This window comes from Tubulanus polymorphus, chromosome 4 (genome assembly GCF_964204645.1).
Source record: "Tubulanus polymorphus chromosome 4, tnTubPoly1.2, whole genome shotgun sequence".
Taxonomy (NCBI): Eukaryota; Metazoa; Nemertea; class Palaeonemertea; order Tubulaniformes; family Tubulanidae; genus Tubulanus; species Tubulanus polymorphus.
Window position 1 is genome coordinate 3,370,447 of NC_134028.1, and position 21,794 is coordinate 3,392,240.

Genomic DNA, 21,794 nt, shown 5'->3' on the forward strand with positions numbered 1-21,794 from the left:
CAATTTCGTACCCGTATCACTTGGTATTCTTACTATAGTGTTTCTCACTGTCGATGTTCTTGTGTTTAAATGTCTGCACGCCCGCCGCCAATGTATAGTCCACACCATGTACTGTCTATCATCATCAGTATTTCAATTTTTCATTGAGATATTATATTATATATGAGCAAAAATATATTCTATATGTCTGCGCACCGCATGCCCATAACGGGAGCGTATTCTGAGTTGTTTATAACATTGTTCTCTTATTTAATTGAAATCGTTTGTTATATACTATAGGTTATATATACATTTGCTCTTTTAAATTCATTGATTTATTCATATTGATAAATACTGATAATCAATGTAAATTGTAGTTAAGATGACTAATTTCCCTCCTCGTAGCTCTACGATATTCACCGAGATAAATCGGTGCCTGTTGGCGCCGTAGATACAGAGCTTGCTTACAATGATACTTAAAAAAAGGGGAAACGGTGTTTAAAAGGTTATCGTCTATATGCGACAGGAGTCTGAAACCCAGTTTAACCTCATACAAGATGGCGGAGTTTGCAGTTAAATTTTCAGTGAACGGAACTGAAAGTTTAATTATGAACTATATGGTTATAGTGGTGCCTTAAAATCATTACATGACTATGGCCCTTTGTATAGTAAGAATTGTTTAATAACACAGGTAGCCATACGGCGATACAACAGACTGAGTGGTATGGACTTTGGTTAGCGCGGGCCTGGTCTTCGAATGTCGCGTCTGCATCAAAAAGTCCAAAAGGTATGCGTCTTAAGGGAGTCCTTAACGAGTGACATGTATGTTGTGATGGTGTTTGTATTACTAAGAGCTGCCTACCTATTTTCAGGTTGACACACTAAGTGTGTGATATAATTATTAAATGCCAGCTGGCCGGTTGCCTCACGTGCTACTCTTCCTGGGCTGCTAATTCAAAAGCAGGGGGATGAATTTCATGAAGGTACTCTATAATAATCTGTGTTGTTCGTGGGCTTTTCTCGATCTGCACCGATATACCCTTTTACCTACGTACCCCCCACGTCACCTCGTCACTCAAATCACTCATCATAACTACATTTACATTCACTCTCTCGCGTTGTTACATTGTGTTCGTCCTTAGTTACGGCAGTCAATGTGTCGGTGTTGTCCAGCAGCCAGACATTGTTGCTTAGCAACCAGGAAAAGAAAGCCCACTAAAATTTTAGAATTATGTGGTAGGCGGCCTTTAATGTTTTTGTTGGCATATCAGTTTTTTTTGTATTTTTTCTAAGTGTATCGGATCTGGTCTGTTCTTTTTTTTTGTGGCAGGGAATCAGCAAAAATCACATTATATCATAAGTGCAATGTATATTGAATTCTGTTTTAAAGTTTCAATATTCATTTCACACTTGTTGAATATTGTGCGCCGTACGTTAAAGTGGATTCCAAGTGGAACTCACTAATTGCGTAGGACCTACATTTTTTCGTGATATTATAACCAATTATTTTTGTTATTTTATGTATGTATGTTTATATAAATTTTTCATATTGTCCAGCATGTATCTTTACTAAGATTGTTAGATATTATTACGAGATGGACAATCTTCGTAGTCCAGTTATAATCCCTGCATGCCGAGCATGTTGTCCATCATTTGCATGGTACATAACGCGAGTCATTTGAATCTTCTTCGAAAATCTGATATTTCGGTAAGATGATAAAAGCGGTTTTAATGAATACAAATTCATTTACGGAAGATTAAGTTGTATATCGGTTTTCAAACTTAGAAATAATGTGTAACGGCTCAATTCATAACAGCAACTTCATGAATATTATGAAATTTGGCTGGTTGTGTTTCTAATGTTTCGATATCGATGTATGATGTATGTCTTTATCGTGTTACAGGAGCCGAGAGACGTCATCAGGATCGGGTCATCACTGTCCTTGGTATTGTTATAGGTGTGCTAGTACTTTTAGGAATGTGTCTAGTGGCCTATTGTTTGGCTAAGTAAGTTGAAGATGTTACTCCGATCAACTTTCAGGTTTCCTTGTTTCGTAAACATGATATGATGGTGTTTGTTTACTATTACCTTATTAGGAAACGTCGTGAAGATTTCCACCGGCGACGACAATGGCGGCAAAAGGTCAAGGCTGATATTCGAAATGAAATGGCCACAGATCAGCCTTCCGGACCGGAGAAAGTAGTTCCTGTGAAACCTAAAGTCACACGTCTAAGCAGTGTATGTTGATATGGCGTTGAGTTATGTCGTGAAAGGTTTAAGAATTTCTGTGTAATCTATATACGCAAGTTCTCTATTTGAATTTCTTTTTACATTTGTAGCAAACACAAACTGAACCAGTTCGAGTTGAACCGATCAACCCTATAGACTGTGACTTTGAAGCTCTTTTCCCTAGAATGAAAGTCGGGATGACTACTTTGCCGACAGATGAAGCCAAACCTTCTTCAGACAGCCGACCACGGCTGAGCGGAATCTCAACAATGCCAAAACCGGAACAATGCCTGCAAAATACGCCAGCCATTGGTGAGTCCGATCAGGGTTCAAAGGATAGCACTCCTTCCCAAAGTTCCAAGACAGAGTCGGCCCTTAGATGGCGATATAGCAGCGAAGACGCCAACTCGCGCCCAGGTAGCTGTATCGAGCAGGAACCGACAAGTGATTACGACAACGCCGATAGCGATATAGAAACAAAACTCAGTTGTGTGCCTGCTTATGTGAGCATTGATAGCGATCCGGGAAGTCTACAGCAGCTTCCAGACGCAAACGCGCATCAGATCGCCGCGCAGGTGATTCGGAATTTCGGCTCCGGCGATGCGTCATCGTCGAGCGATAGCGACAGTGACGCGTCCAGCGAACGCGACATCTTGCTACATCGACGAGTAGCAGCGTTGGTAGGTTCGAAAGGTAGCAGCGACCAGAGCAGCGCCGGAGGAAGCTTAACCTGGGACGAGTACGGGAACACGTACAGCCCGTATGCAATAGACGATGATTTAGATACAAACAACAAATACTTACGTGCTGCGTATAATGATCGAAACATCGACCAGCACCAACACCTGTTGAACGTTCGGGAAAATCAAGAGGCGGTGCCTCTTTGATTTATTTTCTTGACTAAAATCTCAATATGTGATCAATGATAACGTCTCGTTTCGTCGAAAGAAGAACATTATGAATATGATAATATAACTATTACTATTAGTGTTCGTTGCTGTAGGAGTATATAGTGATCTCCAGCATTGATAATAGTTTTAAACAATTGTTATTTAATTACCAACATGTCGTCCTGTGAGGTGATGATGGTGACACCGCATATAGTATTTGATCTGTTTTAGGGAGGGTAGGTTTCATTATTATGGGTTTTTTTTATCCGCGCAGATACTTTACGTATTATGGTCTCTGACTGTTTAACGTGTGTATTATTTGACACTGCATTATCTGAAAAATGATTGTTGTGATTTTATTGTTTTGTACCAATGAAGACGGTTGGAATGTCGTAAGATATATCGTCCTTCGCTTTTGAATTTGAAGAGTCGTAATGGAGAATTGGCGAATTTACGTGGAAAAATGAACTAACGGTTGGATTTCTATGTACTGTGATTCGAATAGTCACCCCTTCTTGCAAGCGCGTAATTTAGAAATGTTTGCAGTCAGAAGCTCGTAACATGCAGTATGCATACTTTCTTGCATATGTACATGAAGATAAGAGTACTACACCTAACACGGTTGATAAAGCTTGGTTTTATGGCACGTTTAATCGGAGGGCATACAGATCTTGATTTCAAATTTCTAATTCTTCAACGTCATATCTAATTAGATGGAGGTTTTTTATAGGCGCAATTCGTATGCACTTCAACTCGGAGAGCATATAGATTCTATTTTTTCTGACGCAATATCAAACGACGCGGCAATTCCTAGGAAAAAAATTCTGCAAGATAATGATTTAAATAGTGATTTAGAAAAGTATTTGAATAACATGTTCGTAACGGATGACGAATTCCAAGAGCAAAATTCGATTGGAAATAAGAATATTCATCGATGCCCTGAATTATCTTCCAGGTATATATGTTTTTTTTTTTGGTGTGGACTCATTCTTCGTTTTCGAGTCAATGTTCGGAAATTCCTTGCATATAAACGACCAGACGTGTTTATTTTTTACCGTTGCATGTGCTTCAATGACTCAAATAATCGCGTAGTCTTACTACTTATTACAAGGTATTCATATGTATAGTTAGATAAACGAATACAATAATATCTGACACATAAAAATCGTGTAAATAGCTAATACATCTTAATTATTCGAAAAATGTATTATTGATATATAAACGATGTATGAAGTAAATTATTGATTATTGAAAATATGAAAATAATCAATAAGCTAGATCTATGTACATTGCTCGGTCGGATGTAGATTTGAAAATATTTTGTTGTCGGTCGTCAAATTGAATCCATTTCGCTTTTATCATTCATATATCCATCTCTCACTTCACGAACATTTATTGATATCATCTCGAAATCGTTCATTCGTTCGACATAGCGCAAATAATGCACGCGTTACATCGCGTTCATTATCATCATCCCTAAGAGATATCGGTACTTACTCCGTATGTTTTGTGGTAGTGTCCCAAATTACCGACGAATCGACATTGCTTTCGGGGGGGCGATCATATTGTGCCATTTAAAATGCCCGTAATTGATATATTCGGATTTGACGAAATTACGCCTCAAACTTTGTTTTGTATTCGAGATTTTTTTGTTCGTTATATTTCTTCATAAATTTCATCATTTTTAGACATTTCATTTCTGTCTTTGTCGTCATTTTCATAGTTCTTGCGCATTGTTATGGAATTCTTCATTTTTTTGGAGGGAAAAAAGTGGCAAAATGTTTTTTTTTTCTTTTATAATTCAGATACCGCATCGAAGGAACATTAACTATGTGAGTTGAGTAGGTAAAAATTACATTCCGGAGATAATGTCCTTCCCCATAAACCCTTGATCCCTTCTCAATCTCACTCACACTGTCGTGTTGATGGGACTACGATAAAGATGAAATAACTTCGTGATCATTATAGAAATTAATAGATACAATTACTTACGTCAAGGCGGGTTTTGTTTTATAAGAGCCATACAGCAGAATTGGATAATACATTTTATGTCCCGCAGGTTGTATCTTGAATGGTCACTACCTAAGCTCAAATGCTGGTTGGAGTCAACCGATGGATAATCATGACGTAACAACACAATTTCAATTGCCACCAAAAATTTATCCACCATCTAGCTCCAACCAACTTTGAACAACTTACCTATGACCAATTAATTCGAGAACATGTAAGAATTGGCATTGACAAAATTTCAGTATAGGCTTGAATACCCCACACTTATATCAATACGACTCTATCATAATGATGGTTAATCCAAACCCTACCAACTTTCTAACTTAGCATTTCAATTTTACACAAATTCATGTGTCATTTTTGTGTTTATTGAATGGATAAATCGGACTAGATTTTTGCTAATTGTTTGTTTACCTGCTGGGAATTATAAAGAAACGTATGCACGACCTATCAAAGCAACCGAAACCATAAAAGCGTCTGGTTTGCGTCGCGGCGCGGAAGACAACGATTCCCTGTTCGTTAAAACTAATCGTCTTGCGTCATTGTTAAGTATTGATTCGTTAAATGTACAAGACATGAAATCAGGACTCGATAATCAGGGAAGCGAGATTTAAAACAATATGTACTTGTTAGTTCGACGGAATTTGTTAAGTATGAAGCTCATTGGTTAATTGTCACTTGTTAAAAGCGATTGTTTATTGTTAAAACTCATGCTCTTCCTATATGAATACATATATTGTATATAAATATAAAGCATGTGTATCTTAACTCGAGTAGGTTAATATTTTGGTGGATAGAAGTTCCGCCCGGTATATAAAAACTGTACAATAAGAAAGTTTTCATTCAAGTCCCGAGAAGGCTACGGGTCCCATCTGTTCGAGCCAGCAGAATAAACAAATAGGAAGTAATATTTACACTCGCAGAACCCACCACCTAAATGAAGTAAATGTTCTTTCAAAACCACCCATTGCCCCGCATGCTGAAAATAACCTTCGTGCAATATTTACGGGTACATGTTATAACTAATCGGTCGCGCTGTATCCCAATTATGTAAATAGTAAAAAATATTATCGTATATCGCTAAACATAATATAATTTAAGTCAAGCAAATCGTAATGGGTATTAATTCTGGAGATTTCGCTTAACACATAAAATGTTTGAATGGAAAATAATGAAGATGTGGTGCCTTGTATGAACCGGGAACGAGAGAGAAGCTAAGTTTAAACGTTACAAGTTCGTGATATTTCATTGTTATGCAACGAATGGCCGAGACGTGTTAAAAATCTCCAATATTTTTATATTTTGTACTTATAAAAATGTAAATAACGAAACGAAAAACGTACTATATCAGAAATTAATATATAACGTATATATGATAAGTAAATTGTTGATTTATTTATTATGTATATTTATATATTCTGTTGTGATTTTTGGTGTAAATATTTACGGTCAACTGCTGTGTCATGTTATACGTAATGTAGTTTGGCCTTCAATAAAAACAGATATCGAATTAAATGCATATTTCCGTGTTGGTTTTCTTCGTGATCGCGTTAGGAGTTCACAGAATCAAGGATAGACGTTTTCACTTTGCACGAAACCACCACCTGGTGGATTTAACTGTAACAAGTTGTCTGACTGCCACACTGACACTAATTTATCATATTTATCTATGAGAAACAGGACAACTGTTTTGACGAACACCAAACGAACTGAATCTGAGACATCAAACGCCGGATATTTTTCTGATTGAGATTTTTCCACTTACTTTACAACTAATGTTAATACCTGAAGGTTTAGAATAGAATCGGAAAAATGGTTAAAAGGGATGTACGTTGAGAAGTAAGCCAGGTGATCTAAGTATTGTCGATACAAATATTTGAATTGGTTGACAGTTACACTGAATTTAAAGCAATCAAACAATATACTTTCGTACAAATAGATCTATAAATAATGTGAATACAATTTAAATAGTTTTGGGAAGTCACAGCCGTTTTTCTTAAAAATCACTGCCTCCGAATACACCAGTCATTGAGAGGAGATTTCCGAAGCTATCATTCATTCTGATATCATGACACGAATATTGTTGTTCGGAAAGTTTTTAAAAAGTTGGCAAACAAGATTTCAGCTTTACTCAGATTTCAAATATATTCAGATGATAACCACGTGAAAACATATCGTGACACAATATCTATTTATACATGATGTTTCTCAAATACATTTCACAGTCACTGATGCCACGATAATGTTTTCTGGTGCTGTTTTTACAATAGAATCGATAAGAATGTTCAATACCTCATTAAGGGCTACTAATGTGACACGTTTAAAATTCGGCCTTCAAGCGAGGTGATTAATTAAAATGATGAGTGGGCTGGTGAATTTAATTTAATGTGGCGGAAACAATTTGACAGCCGATTAGCTACAGTCATTAAATAACTGATAAAAACGGTTGTCAACATAAAATACAAATATTCAACAAAACATTATCGATATGGGTGACATGTGAATAAATAGATGTTATGGATAAATAAGAATACGAGATCTTCGTTCCTTTGATTTCATCTGCTGTATTTGGAGGAATTAAACGATGTTTGCGGCTGTGCTTTGTGCCGTTTTCTTAGCCGTTACTGTCCACGGACAGGTAAAAAATGCTATATTTTACTGTAAATAAAATAAGAAAAATTATCATATACTTCAATATTTTCTGGTTTAATAGTGGAAAACGAAGGTCGAGAAATTAATTACAGTTATTTTTATATTGTCTTCGTTTTCAAGGACTCGGAATTTGAAAAGTATAAACGTAAGTGAATCGTAATACCTATTTGTAAATAGCTTCGAAACATTCTTTTATAATCAAACCGGTATCTTTTAAATATTCATTCGAAACACGAATAGAGGAAAATCCGATGGAGTTTTCTGGCAAATATCAAGGCGACATCGACATATCGAGCAGTGGAGCGGTAAGCATAGAAATTCATCTAACATATAAGAAATGAATTTTAATGGGTTTTCTTTGTAAGATATATCTAATGTTTGTCATAAGTAGAGTCGCAAACAATATTCTGGTTAACAGAATTGAATGATCAGGCTAAGGGTTTGATTTCACTTTTATCCGCGTTAGTTAGAAAATGTAAAAAGAAACATGAAACGAAATGGACCATTTTCTTCACAAAAATATTGGGTGATTCGAATTTCAGTTCCGTAATGCTCTGGTCGGCGCGCGTCTATGGTACAACAACGTCGTTATCTATGACGACAAGCAGATGAGTAAGTTCTATGTCGATAGGTGAAGCCAATGACAATGTCGTGAAATGTGTGTGCATTTATATCTCTACCGCGTGATTGCAGGTCCGTACGGTCAGGATATGATACGACGAGCTTTGAATGAGATAACGCAGAGTACCGGAGGATGCATCAGATTTAAACGTAGAACCTCGGCAAATCAGCAAAATTTTGTTAATATTTTCAGCGGAGACGGGTACGTGGCACAATTATTTGTCTATGTTAGATTATGAGATAATATAGGACACTCGTGTCATTTTGTGAAGTGGTGTTTATGGCAGCATCGTATATAAAGAACTAAAACCAACCATATTTCAATTTTATCATAAATATAAATGTCTCTCAAACGTCCATAAAATTTCAAGGGTATCGATCATACGTACTTATCTGAGAACGTTGTTGATAATATAGTATATACGCTGGACGACTGATGAAGTTAAAGTAAAAACCTTGATTTACTCGAACAGGCCTTTTGTCTAACTCGGGCAAGAATAAAATCGATGACGCCCGTTCTTATTTTTCCTGTCTCAAACTGAAACTTCGCTTACCTCACGGTGACCGTTTGTCCGACTTAGACGACGTTTACCTTATATTCGAAGAACAATGTAACTATTCGATCTACATTTTGTTCTCTTCTCTCAAGTTGTTACTCGCAAGTCGGTATGGTCGGTGGTGCTCAGAAGATGTCGCTGAATGAACAGGGCTGCGTTCATAGTGTTGGTACAATTCAACACGAGTTTCTGCACGCACTCGGATTCATGCATGAGCAATGTAGATCCGACCGGGATAGATACCTTCGAATCAACTGGGACAATATACAGCGCAGTAAGCAGTCATCTAATAGAACAACGAGAGAAATACCACAATAAATTCAGCCAAAACGAGCAACTTGAATGGATGAGTATATATATTTGCGCAACGTTTCGGCTAAAGACTATTAGCCATCATCAGGCGTACTGAAACATTCTTTCATGAAACATTCAGTACGCCTGATGATGGCTAATAGTCTTTAGCCGAAACGTTGCGCAATCATCTATTCAAGTTTCTCGTGTTGGCTGAATTTATCGTGGGATTTCTCTCGTTATACACGGATATTGTGTATCTTCTCGTCGCATCTAATAGAACAAATTTGTTTAAAAACCGTCTAATCTTTCTGATGATTTTTTGTTTGTTTTAGATATGGCTTTCAACTTTGACAAGGCGAACACAAACAATCAAGACTCTAGGTACACTTATGCATCGATAATGCATTATGGAAAATTTGCGTTCAGGTAATGAATTTGTTTGTTTGCTTGTTCCATCATGTATTTTGGATATTTTGTTCAATACACTTGACAAATATGAAACATAAGACCATGTCGACAATTTATTTGATAATGATCGTCTCGCATTCCATAAATATCAATCAGATTTGTGTGCGAATTCACCTTTGATACTACCATGTTTCAATTAATTATTTCCTATATTCATCGATTGTTTCGCAATACTTTTTCAGTGCTAATGGACGACCCACCATGGTGCCCGTTCAGGCAGGTGCTCAAATCGGTACAAGAAAGCTGCACAATGTTGATATCAAGAGATTAAAGATTCTTTATGGTTGTTAGTTACGATTTCAATATTGAAAAAATCGTATTGATACGAATAAAGTTCCGCTGATTACCGGTTATTCCCCGGTTTAGCGTTCTGGAGAATTTTGGATTTTTACAAAAACCTGTTCAGAAAAATGCTTGCATATAGCTCATTGTTTCATCAAACCGTGTTTCGTGATTCGGAGCGATACACGCAGTCACGAAACCAGCCAGAAATTCGTTTTTGTTTCATGTTTCGGGCTTATATATGTGCGCTATGTGCTCTAGCATTTATCTCGTCATGTGAATATAGTAGTAAGTAATTGATGATAGCATTATCACTGATGTGGGTGATTAATGTTGTAACTCAAAAATCCACCAGTAAAACTACTGTCCGCACGAAACGACTTGTGGTAGAAATCCATTTGGTGCAGGTCGTGAAAGTATTCATTTACGCCACGCTGTGTTATCGATTTTGAGAAGAATATGAATGAATCTGATATCATTAAGCTAATCCATACTGACAATACATTTCCGTAATTTAATCAAATCTTAACACACTGACAATGTGTACGTTCTCAAACTTTTTCCGTATTGAAAACCTTAATCTGTTTTCTAATATTCACGAACAGAATGGTTTTCATAGCATAATTCAACAACAACAAAAGCATCGCAAACTTGTGAAGGTCTCTAACAGGTTTATTTCTGACGAACAATAGTTTTTGATATACAATGTCTAAAAATATTTTTTAAGTTCTCTCGCAACTCACGCCCAGTCAGAATATACAGATAGAAGTTTGCCGAGTAATTCCAAATAGAAAGATTGTCGGATATGAGATAGATCGTCGTTAAATTCTCCGCCCATCCCGGAATCAGAAAAAGTGTTATCACCACCGAAAATGGAACCGTTGTTACTATGAAAAACACACATGCTGAAACGACCATGACGGCAACTTGGTTAGAATCGGTTTGAGTTTTTGACGACGAAATGACCTTCCTTGCAGACCTCATTGATACAAGGATAATCATAGTCGCTACGCTGAGAACGATAGCCGGTAGGTAACACATGAAGACAAACATATAGGCAGTGTGCAGAAGAGAACCAAGTGGGGTATAATAACAAGCAGGTCCATCAGTAGGCATCGTGAACCAGAAAAACAAGAACCACAACATATTTATCGATTCAACCAGGACGATTGAAACATTTGCGACTTTCATTGTCCAAAATCGAGGCCCTCTGAACGGAAAAGTGATAACAGACATTCTTTCTAACGAAACTAACATGAGAATCGTGGGGCTGCTGCAACTTGTTACATTCAACACATAAAGAAAGAGTCCACATTTAGTGTACGAACTCAAATTGATGCAAAGATCACCCGAAATCTGGAAACAAATATTGTTCAACAAAACGCAAAACATATAAACAACGAGAAACGTATCGTTGAAGGCAATAGCGATAAAGAATCTACTGTATGACTTCTTCCAGGTTTTCTTATGCATCATCGATATGATGATAAGACTGTTACCGATTAAACCAAATATGACGATGAAAACCATGTTAATATTTCTCATCCACCAAGATATATCTATGTTATCCGCGCGAGGGGATACGTGCATTGCTATATCTAGATAAACGCGTTTGTAAACCGTCAAATCAGTAGTGCCCTTAGCCGTGTCGTTCATCATTTTCTCAGTAAACGTTACCCAATCACTGGTCTTGAATTTCTCTATACAGCCTTTGTCTAACGACGGACGTAAGATGCAGAGAATTTTTGAAAGAATGAAACTATATATAGATTCACATTACACAAATGGAAATGCTATAATCACATCAAACGACATTTATTTTGAAATCATTTGAATTGCGATATTAATGAAAAATTATATAAATACAAATTTGAAAGTATACACGTTTAAATGAATCTAACTGCACATTTTTTTTTTTAAATCGTTTTCGATGAAAATTTCTGGTGTCGACTTTTCTCATGTTTCTGCGCAGAATTTTTCGTCAGGTTCAGTTGCACAGTATTGATATAAGTCCAAACATGGCTTTGAATCTTTAGACTAGTATTAAGTCGTTAGATTTGCTATAGAACTAAGATGGTCATAGACTGGTCTTAAATCTGAGCCATGAATATGAAACTGGTCCTGTTCGACGCTATCTCTAGAAATATGTTTTTTGAGTTTTAAAGATATTTTTAAATGTGACTTCGCAAAACGATTTATGCAATGGTTAATAATAGCTTCAATGTCAGGTGCCGATTTCGACGAAGCGCATGGCCCCCTATTTCTGTTAAGATAACATTTTCACAGCGTGACTTGAAAAATTTACGCAGTAGAAAATTATCGCCATCTTTTTTTAGAGTCAAAGAATCCTTAGCTGCTCTCAATTCATACATTATTCCAGATTTTCTTGAAGGAGAACCCCAAAATCCCCATTAAAGGCTAAGTGACTACGCTCGGGTGCCAACCCCCTCCCCTCCCCATTAATTCTTAATTCCTGGATCTGTTTCTGATTGTGTTGTGTATGTAATAAGCAATCAGCAATATCCACAGTCTAATCTAATCAATGAGAATTTACGTGAAGCCATTGTTCGTTCGAGAAATACAACTGAAAAAAAAACACCTTACGACAGCCGTGTTATGGTTCATGGGGTACATCAGTTATTGTGTTTTTTAGTGCATCATCTGAGTCGATTTCATTTGAATTGATTTTCTATTACTCTGACAATGGTCATATTATCTGCTTAAATTTCGACAAATGAAATGATAATTTGCTAACAGATTCAACACAATTTCAAATCTAACATATTTCAACAACAACGAAAGCTTCGCAGACACGTTCATGTTTCCTTATTTCTTACATATTATAATGGACTTTGTTAAACGATTTCTGAACATAATCTTTAAGTTCTCTCGCAACTCACGCCCAGTCAAAATATACAGATAGAAGTTTGCCGAGTAATTCCAAATAGATAGATTGTCGGCTATTACATAAATCATGGTCAAATGTTCACCCCATCCCGGAATCAAAAAAAGTGTTATTACCACCGAAAATGGAACCGTTGTTATTATGAAAAACACACATGCTGAAACGACCATGACGGCAACCTGGTTGGAATCGGTTTGAGTTTTTGATGACGAAATTACCTTCCTGGTGTATTTCATTGAGACAATAATGATTAAAGTGGATATGCTGAGAACGATAGCCGGCAGGTAACACATGAAGATAAACATATAGGCAGTGTGCAGAAGAGAACCAAGCGGAGTATAATAACAAGCAGGACCGTCAGTAGGCATCGTGAACCAGAAAAACGAGAACCACAACATATTTACCGTTTCAACCAGGACAATCGAAACATTTGCGACTTTCATTGTCCAAAATCGAGGCCCTCTGAACGGAAAAGTGATAACAGACATTCTTTCTAACGAAACTAACATAAGAATCGTTGGGCTGCTGCAACTTGTTACATTCAATATATAAAGAAAGAGTCCACATTTAGCGTACGAACTCAAATTGATGCAAAGATCACCCGAAATCTTGTAACAAATATTGTTTAACAGAACACAAAATATATAGACAATGATAAACATATCGTTGAAGGCAATAGCGATAAAGAATCTACTGTATGACTTCTTCCAGGTTTTCTTATGAATCATCGATATGATGATAAGACTGTTACCGATTAAACCAAATATGACGACGAAAACCATGTTAATATTTCTCATGCACCAAGATATATCTAGGTTATCCTCGCGAGGGGATGCGTGCATTGCTATGTCTAGATAAACGCGTTTGTAAACCGCAAAATCAGCGGTGCCCTTTGCCGTGCCGTTCATTGTCATTAGCAGCACCCAATCACGGTTCTTACTTGAATACCCCGGGAATGTCTAATGAGGAAGAAAATGAAATTACACGCCATGTGTTAAATCATATATGTAATATTTCATCATGTTCGAATGAAGATGCTAAACATATCAAAATTCTATTTATGCCATTATAACGTTAATAATATGCGTCAATAATCTGATTTTTCTTTCATATTCGTTGCATCGTATCAAATATCCACAGGAGGCATTTAACTCAAAATCGTATTCGTATCTTCTAAACACGCCGTACATGTAAAATAAAATCTATTTATAATCTCTTAATGGACAATTCAAGCGACATTCTAAATTGCCAACAAATTGTGATGATACATTATTTTGTATAGACCAGTTTATCACGGCATCCTTACATCTGGATGAAATTATTTTCGTTTACATTTAATACGGAGGAAGTTGTTAATGAGAATTTTAAGGTATTGCACGATAAATCACGAAGTTCGCGTGCGATGGTATTGTGAGTTTTGTCATCGCATTTTCAGTTCGTGAAATATGACGCCAGGAAATTGTCTGAATAACGAATGTTGCAGTCTTCGCTTTGACGTATGGATATTTAAGCGACAAAAAGGAATTTAGCTTTATAATAAGCTCGGGAAATAAACTATGTCTTCTGAATGTTATCAATCAATCATTGATCGATGAGCTGTCATCTGCACTAATTATCGAGTAAACACGATTTAGAAAATTAGAAAAATAAGAAAATCTCCACGACAGATTTCTTTAATGATCCAGGTCGATTCGTTCAGTCAGGTAACAGTGGTACCACGACCACGGTGGAGTGATTGTGGGCTCCGAGATCGGTCCAGTGAAGGACTTTGACTGGAACACAACGAAATGAAACGGGCATATATTATACTGCAAAGGGTAACGTATCAAGCACGTTGAGCAGGTGGGAAGCCAAAAGGGCCTAGACTGACTGCTGTTCTATTAGTTGCGGGACGAAAAATTGCCCTGAAAAATGCCGTTCTTTTTCATTAGGGCACGTGATAATTGAATGTACTCCTTGTGCTCCCATTTGGGCCCATTTGGTCCCACCTGGATCTGCCCCTAGATCCCACTGCACCTGGTAGGATGGGAAATGTAGATGGGGATAAGTTTCTCGTCCTTTATGCAATGATGGAATGTTAGATATTGTACCCGGAAGGTTGGATTAGGTCAGTATATACGCACTGTGCGGTGGTGGAACAGACTAGATCGATGTACATGACGGAACTGAATTTTCAGATTTTATTCATTGGTTTTCGTGCACCAGGTGATGAGACTTCGCGATTGCGATTCTATCCACCTTTATCTAATTCTGTTTCTACAAATGGTAATTTGAACTTTTTTCAATCGCTTCTCGCTTTAAATGACGTCGGAAATTTATACGTCTCCGGTTTACTTGATCAACGCGTTCGAATCGATTTGTCGCGAACGGAAACTCGCTTTATTTCAACTTACAATTTTCAGTCGATTTTGAATTTGTTTTTTCCTAATTCTCTATCGTCTGATGAAATCTTCTATTGGTTATCGATTTTTAGAAAGTGTCCGCGATTTCAATTAGTGTAATCTAGTTTATCTATCGTCGTATTGAAACCCTCCAATTGCGCAAACAATCAAATTGAGTTTGAGAAGCACTATGTACTTTCTAACTAGTGTTTCTATTAAATAGTCTATAAGATAAATCAAGAGGAAATCGTGCTCACACTTTCTAACATTTGATGCAGCCATTTAACGTAAATTCTTCTATTTCTATGAGCTACTGATCATCGACAATATCAATATAATGATATTAACACGTACGGTGGTCATGCATTTTCTCTTATGAAGTTCCCTTGTATTTCATGATGTGTCTGTTGTTACTGAGCGTGGCTGGCCCCGTCTTGCCTTTGATAATGAAAACCTCCGATAATTTACAGGATCAAGCGATTATGATGTTGTATCGGTTAAGTCGCCGCTATAGACTGCTCCTGATCGATAGGTTGACATTTTGGTGTTCATATTATTCGATGAAAGGGTGCGTCTTTATGTCACAGTCTAGTGTTACAACTTATAGTGTTACAATACAACGTTAATCAATTATCGCAATAGGTTTTTGTGCCTTTTGAAACAGATTCAATAAAAATCAACGATTTTGTCGGCCAGGTACTATATATATAATATGGATATTTAGGCTTGTACATGTTATGTAATGATACGTGCAATTGCTCGGAATGAAGAATTACATGAGGCGGGCGTAGGTTGACTTGCGACGCGACGCGTTCGGTTGCAACTGGTCACAAATGAGTATGTACGGACGCAACCGTCTACGCTGGCGTGTCGTGTAATCTGTCTCTGTCATTCGCACGAGTAGTGTACACCTATGTGGTTCGCGACTGCGGGGAGACGGTCGCGTCAAGTCGCAGAAAGTAGAACGTGCAACTCATTGTAACATTCTCAAGGCCGTCCTTCAGCATGCTTTATAGTACACAAATCATGACATAAAGAACGTACGTGATTTACTAAAATATCAACAAAAAGTGAAACCAACGATTCGTTCTATATCTCTGTTGGCCTTAATCAGCGCCAACACCATTTTTGACTAATGCAATTCCTTTAGCGTGCAAATGAAAGAATTAAGTTGGTCGGTTTCCGGTGGTGGCTACGGTTTCATTGGATCCGATTACTGCGGTATAGTACTTTGACATTTTATCGCGTATTTGCGACATAGAAAAGACGAGTAACCCAGATATATGAACTAAAAGCACAACGCGACTAACGGACCAAACATTCAATTACTTGCCCTCCCACGCTAACGGTGGATTAACACGGTTCCTGATGCGCGGTCGTCGCAGTAATTTCTTACTGAAAAAAAGGATACGAATCGATCTCATCTTTCATTAAATATATATATATATATATATATATATATATATATATATATATATATATATATATATATATATATATATATATATATATATATATATATATAATATAGGGAGGGAGGGAGGGAGGGAGAGAGGGAGAGAGGGAGAGAGAGAGAGAGAGAGAGAGAGAGAGAGAGAGAGAGAGAGAGAGAGAGAGAGAGAGAGAGAGAGAGAGAGAGAGAGAGAGAGAGAGAGAGAGAGAGAGAGAGAGAGAGAGAGAGAGAGAGAGAGAGAGAGAGAGAGAGAGAGAGAGAGAGAGAGAGAGAGAGAGAGAGAGAGAGAGAGAGAGAGAGAGAGAGATCACGTGACAATGTTTTACCTCCCTTTTTCCAATTCCTGACCAACCTGACCTTTTGAAATATACATGCGGTTAGGAAATAATATGATCGCATGGGTTTTCGGTAGGATCTTCAGAATCGGGATCGGGTATCATCTATGAAAATGGATAAGAAATCCATGAATTAATCAGTTAAATGTTGCTCATCAAAATCACTTAGCAAATACAAGTGAATCGCCATCTCAAAACTAAGGGTATCTGGTTATCTGGTTATGAATTTGAAACCGATTCACTTAGATGTCTCTTTGTGAATATTTTCATGACATAAAGCGCTTCTAAGAGATGAATTATTATCATGTGTCATTAAACATAAAAAAAATTTCCCTCTCGGTAGAACGGTGTCTTTATACTCAATACACGGAGCTTAAGGGTTTTATCTTTTTAAACTGCAACATGTGACAATATTCAGTCCCCCACCTGACTCGCAATGGGTGTGATGTAGATGTAATGGAGCTTTCCATTAGAAAATAAAGTAAGATATAGAAAAAGATTATGTATAAAGCTTTCGAACGAGACATGATAATAGAAATAGGCAATCGACAGACGTCTGAGCAGGCGTTCATTCAGGTGGTTTTGTTAAGAAATGGGGTAAGACCCGAGCTTTGATTCTTTATTTATCATCGTCCCTCGTCCACGATGGGACTCGTCCGGCTGAACCAATATTTACCATTCGGTCTACTTTCCGCGGTACGGCAAATAAAACGCTTCATCGCCGAAACTTCACAGCGATACGAAACAAGATTAGCGCGGCAACTAAAGCCGCTCACGAGCGTACAAGAATCCAGACAACTAAATGTAATTTGTTTCATTAACGCGCGGCACATGTTTGTACACGAGAAAGCAAAGAACAGAAGTCGCAGCGCCGGCGTTGCATACAAAACAATTCGACGTATTTCGGGGCCCGATTGACGAATAATTCGATAAGCACCCGTCTGCAACAAGCTATACATGTGACACGAATTCATTATCGCGCCAAAGCCAAAAAGGAAAATTGCTTTAGTTGCGCATCTCGAAAGGACTACCGCCTGATTTAGTCAATATGTAGATTTAACCTATCGTGTGTTTATTTCGTTAGAAAAAGTCGATTTGTTTGAAATGAGATGGGGGTTCCTCATTCTCTGCCAAGGTCATTCTTCGATTGAACTTATATTCAATTCAACTCAATATAGTTTATTGGTCCATATAAGATAAATAAACAGAGCACAGATGATACAATAGAATGGTTTCCATGTATGGTAAAAAGACGGCTTCAAACATAATTGCCACGGTCTATTTGATATCAAAAGGAAATGTAAGGTCGTAGATACCTTTCTCGAAGGGTACATCAATCGCGTCTCTGTTTTTGTTATATTCCCAAGCGTCTTTTGCATCGAAAGCAATTTTTTCAATTACGAAATGAGTCTTAAAACGTTGATGAAATTTTTTCTGCTGCTATACAGGATGGTTTCACACGGCGAGAATTAATCTGCCTCTTGGCCGCCATGTTTGAACATCATTTAATCAATCGCAACCGTCGAACCACGATCCCCAGACTTGACAAATTGACAATCGCTAACGCCAGGCACTCGTAACTGAGACAGGAAAACTTTTTACAGGGTGAAATGTCTATGTATCGTTCTGTCGCTTGTCGGATTTCGACAGTCTCAGCGTTGATGGGTATCGGTAACGAGTTGCGAATCTATAAAGAAAAAAGAAATTATATTAGGTAAACAGACAGTCAACCCCGATTTACAGCCAACCTTCCCGACTTAACGTCATGTTTCTTTTTCTGATGACGGATCACTTGGGCCCGGTTTTATGGACCGCTAGTACCTTTGACCCGGGGACTAACTAAATCGGAAAAATGAATTGAGTTAGCCCCGGGTTAAAGGTAATACCAGTCTGTAAAACCCATCTTCACCCGTCAAGGGATTCGAACCCACTACGCTAAAGCTGTTCGCCGAAAGTGGAAGCGAGTTCGGGAGTGATACCGGACCCCTGGCAAGCGAGGATGGTAAAACCGGCCCCTGTATTTTGTCAAAATTAACCCTCTCTATGTCTCTAATCACCGATATCTGAGGTTTGACATTCAGCGTTATCCCTTACATTTTTACAGTTTGAATTGTTTATTTGTTTTACGTCGTTCACTTCTTCGTTTCTCAAGACATACCGAGTCATATCGGTTTGTTCATTCAACCTCGCTACGGGACCACGGCCTTTGAAGTATTGTCCGCATTCCCGAAATGCTTGAATTGTCTAAAAGAAAAACTCAACACTTTTATGATAATGCATAAGTATCATAGTCACCATGAACGGACACTGAATTTAATAGTGAATCTAAAAGGGGGCACGGCGCATCTTGGGGGCTGATCCGTCGCGTTTGATGTTCACGAAGGTTTTCACTGAAACGGCGTTCTGTGCAGCTGGAGCCGATGAGGCATGATCCGCCTTCGCGTTTCGTGTTACGGTTTCAGCTAATTAATTGACAAATTGGAATATCACGTTCTTCTTATACGCGCCGTTTGTTTTGAAAAATGTTCGATTCTATTGCCGAGGAATAACGGAGTTTTAACGTTGCACGAAGCTATGCATTTATCTGAAAGAAAGAATACAAGATGATATAAGTACATATAGGGAGAATATAATTCATTTAATGGAATAGAAAGTGAATTGGAGTTTTGCATACATAGATTCTAAAAGCCTAGCAAGACACAGTAAGACACAGCCTGATAACGACGCAGAAACGCGTCACTGGTTTATTTCGGGGTTCCAAACACGAACGAGTTTTTTGGTAAACAACAAAAGCGTCGCTGTCTCAGGTTCCCGGTGTATATCTTGCTGTGTACACAAGACTTAGGGCTTTTTATGACTTGGTTACTGGTAACTGGTTACTGGTTACTGGTTACTGGTAACTGGTAACTGGTTACTGATTACTGGTTACTGGTTACTGGTTACTGGTTACTGGTTACTGGTTACTGTTTACTGGTTACTGGTTACTGGTTACTGGTTACTGGTTACTGGTTACTGGTTACTGGTTACTGGTTACTGGTTACTGGTTACTGGTTACTGGTTACTGGTTACTGGTTACTGGTTACTGGTTACTGGTTACTGGTTACTGGTTACTGGTTACTGGTTACGGGTTACTGGTTACTGGTTACTGGTTACTGGTTACTGGTTACTGGTTACTGGATACTACAAAGTTTCAATTCTCGTTAATAGGCGACATATGCATGTGTCATCTGGGAATGTGTCATCAATATTTTACAATCCGTTTATTTGATTTCTCATAACTGTATCACTGACTGGGTGTATATAGACTGGGTGCATGTATTGGCGCTTTCTCTATTACGTTAATGAATCCACGTGAAAGAAACTGCTATCGATGTCACTTGTATCAAAATCAGTAACGATTAATAGGTAAAGAAGAAACTCCGTGTTGAGTTTTATTAGCCGTCGACGTTTCGTCGACGTCGTCGTCGCCCGGGTTTCTGTTTTATTATGTCTCGATTTATTCCCGATGGAAATCAGATTTGAGCGTATTCGGCTGGGTCAATAAGTCCAATCCCGCGGGGACGTATCGATCAAAATACCCCTCGTATTCCAATCACGGTTCGATGAGTTACCGATGCACAACGATAAGGATTACTTTTCATCGTCGACTATTTGATTCGTTTAGTCTAACGGCGAGATTTTTTCGCCGGTCGCCTGAAGACCCGAACACCAATCATCTTTTGCCGCCCACGCACGTAAAACGGCGTGTTTAATACGTTGGTAATGACTCCGCTCTATCGTTTGCCGAACCGAACCAATTTTCCGGTCTTATATTCTGTCTAAGTGCGTTCGTTTTGCACGCTCCATTAATAAATTGTCATCCAAGGGCTGTTTGCGACGAGCGATTACCAGTTACTGGCAATTGCAGACTCCGATTTCATTTTGGAGCTCGTACACTCCTTTCGCTGCGTTTTGACCGCGGAAAAACGTTTGCGGTCGTCGTCACTGCTGGTTGATGAATATCGTTTGTGTACGCCGTGCGCGTGGGATGACCTGCGACCTCGATCTCTGTGAGGTGGCCAGGATTCGATCTCGAAACTAAATGAACAATCCAGCGGGATATAGTTTTAGAAAACTAAGATCCAAACAACGCAAGGCAAGATAACAGACTAACAAACCTCCGTTCTAAGAGGCAATGGTCCTACCCGGTTCGACCATGCTTTGACCAGGCCGATTGGTTGTGTGCTTGACTGAAACTTATAAAACTCGCTCTCGTGCGTACCAACGGAAATTTCCTGCAAATACGTCATTCTTGTAAGCGGGGGAATCCGCGGATTTTCGCGAAAATTTAACCAGAACGTAATTAAGTAAATTTAATTTCTCTGTTACTTTGGTCTAATGAGAACGAGATACTGGTTTCGAAATGATTAAAGTCCGTTCTAAAAGACTGACTGTTGAACTATTGGCCTATAACACGGTGCCCTTTACAAACTACCACAAAAAAACTCACAATTTCTTTACGCATTAAATATCAAATTATGAGATGTTGAAAATTGATTCTTTCCAAGAATTTGCCTCGAACTCTCATACGCGTTATTACACGGTTACCACGAGGTGATTTCATAATGCATACCGTAATCTAGTTCAATGTGTAGGTGTCTGTACCTATGGACGTATAAACTAGTTATTCTAGTTTATACGTCCATCGTGTACCATACTATTCGCCCTTTGGCTTATATATGATTGTGTCCGGCGTCT

The 21,794-nt window shown here is 38.1% G+C and overlaps 2 protein-coding genes across 4 annotated transcripts in view; both read left to right on the plus strand.

Moving 5' to 3' along the window:
- LOC141903692 (uncharacterized) overlaps positions 1 to 6,612 on the plus strand; it is a 55,598-nt gene extending 48,986 nt beyond the window's left edge. For all 3 annotated transcript variants that reach the window (XM_074791927.1, XM_074791928.1, XM_074791929.1), the window contains 3 exons: positions 1,884 to 1,986; positions 2,077 to 2,218; positions 2,320 to 6,612. In XM_074791927.1, the coding sequence (XP_074648028.1) occupies positions 1,884 to 1,986; positions 2,077 to 2,218; positions 2,320 to 3,096 (1,022 nt within the window). In that variant the 3' untranslated portion in view covers positions 3,097 to 6,612. The remainder of the gene's footprint in view (positions 1 to 1,883; positions 1,987 to 2,076; positions 2,219 to 2,319) is intronic.
- Positions 6,613 to 7,637: 1,025 nt separating this feature from the next.
- Positions 7,638 to 10,054, plus strand: LOC141904135 (hatching enzyme 1.2-like). The gene is made up of 8 exons (XM_074792658.1): positions 7,638 to 7,747; positions 7,882 to 7,906; positions 8,002 to 8,066; positions 8,304 to 8,373; positions 8,455 to 8,584; positions 9,032 to 9,213; positions 9,566 to 9,659; positions 9,884 to 10,054. Exons 1-8 carry the CDS (start codon positions 7,694 to 7,696, stop codon positions 9,990 to 9,992), a joined length of 729 nt encoding a protein of 242 aa, XP_074648759.1. The 5' UTR covers positions 7,638 to 7,693; the 3' UTR covers positions 9,993 to 10,054.
- Positions 10,055 to 21,794: the final 11,740 nt, after the last annotated feature.

Excerpts from the sequence above, each read along its gene's own strand:
- LOC141904135 (XM_074792658.1), top strand. The coding sequence starts at position 7,694 with ATGTTTGCGGCTGTGCTTTGTGCCGTTTTCTTAGCCGTTACTGTCCAC. Across the intron at positions 8,374-8,454 it reads CTATGACGACAAGCAGATGA|GTCCGTACGGTCAGGATATG; the intron begins GTAAGTTCTATG and ends GCGTGATTGCAG. Across the intron at positions 9,660-9,883 it reads TATGGAAAATTTGCGTTCAG|TGCTAATGGACGACCCACCA; the intron begins GTAATGAATTTG and ends ATACTTTTTCAG.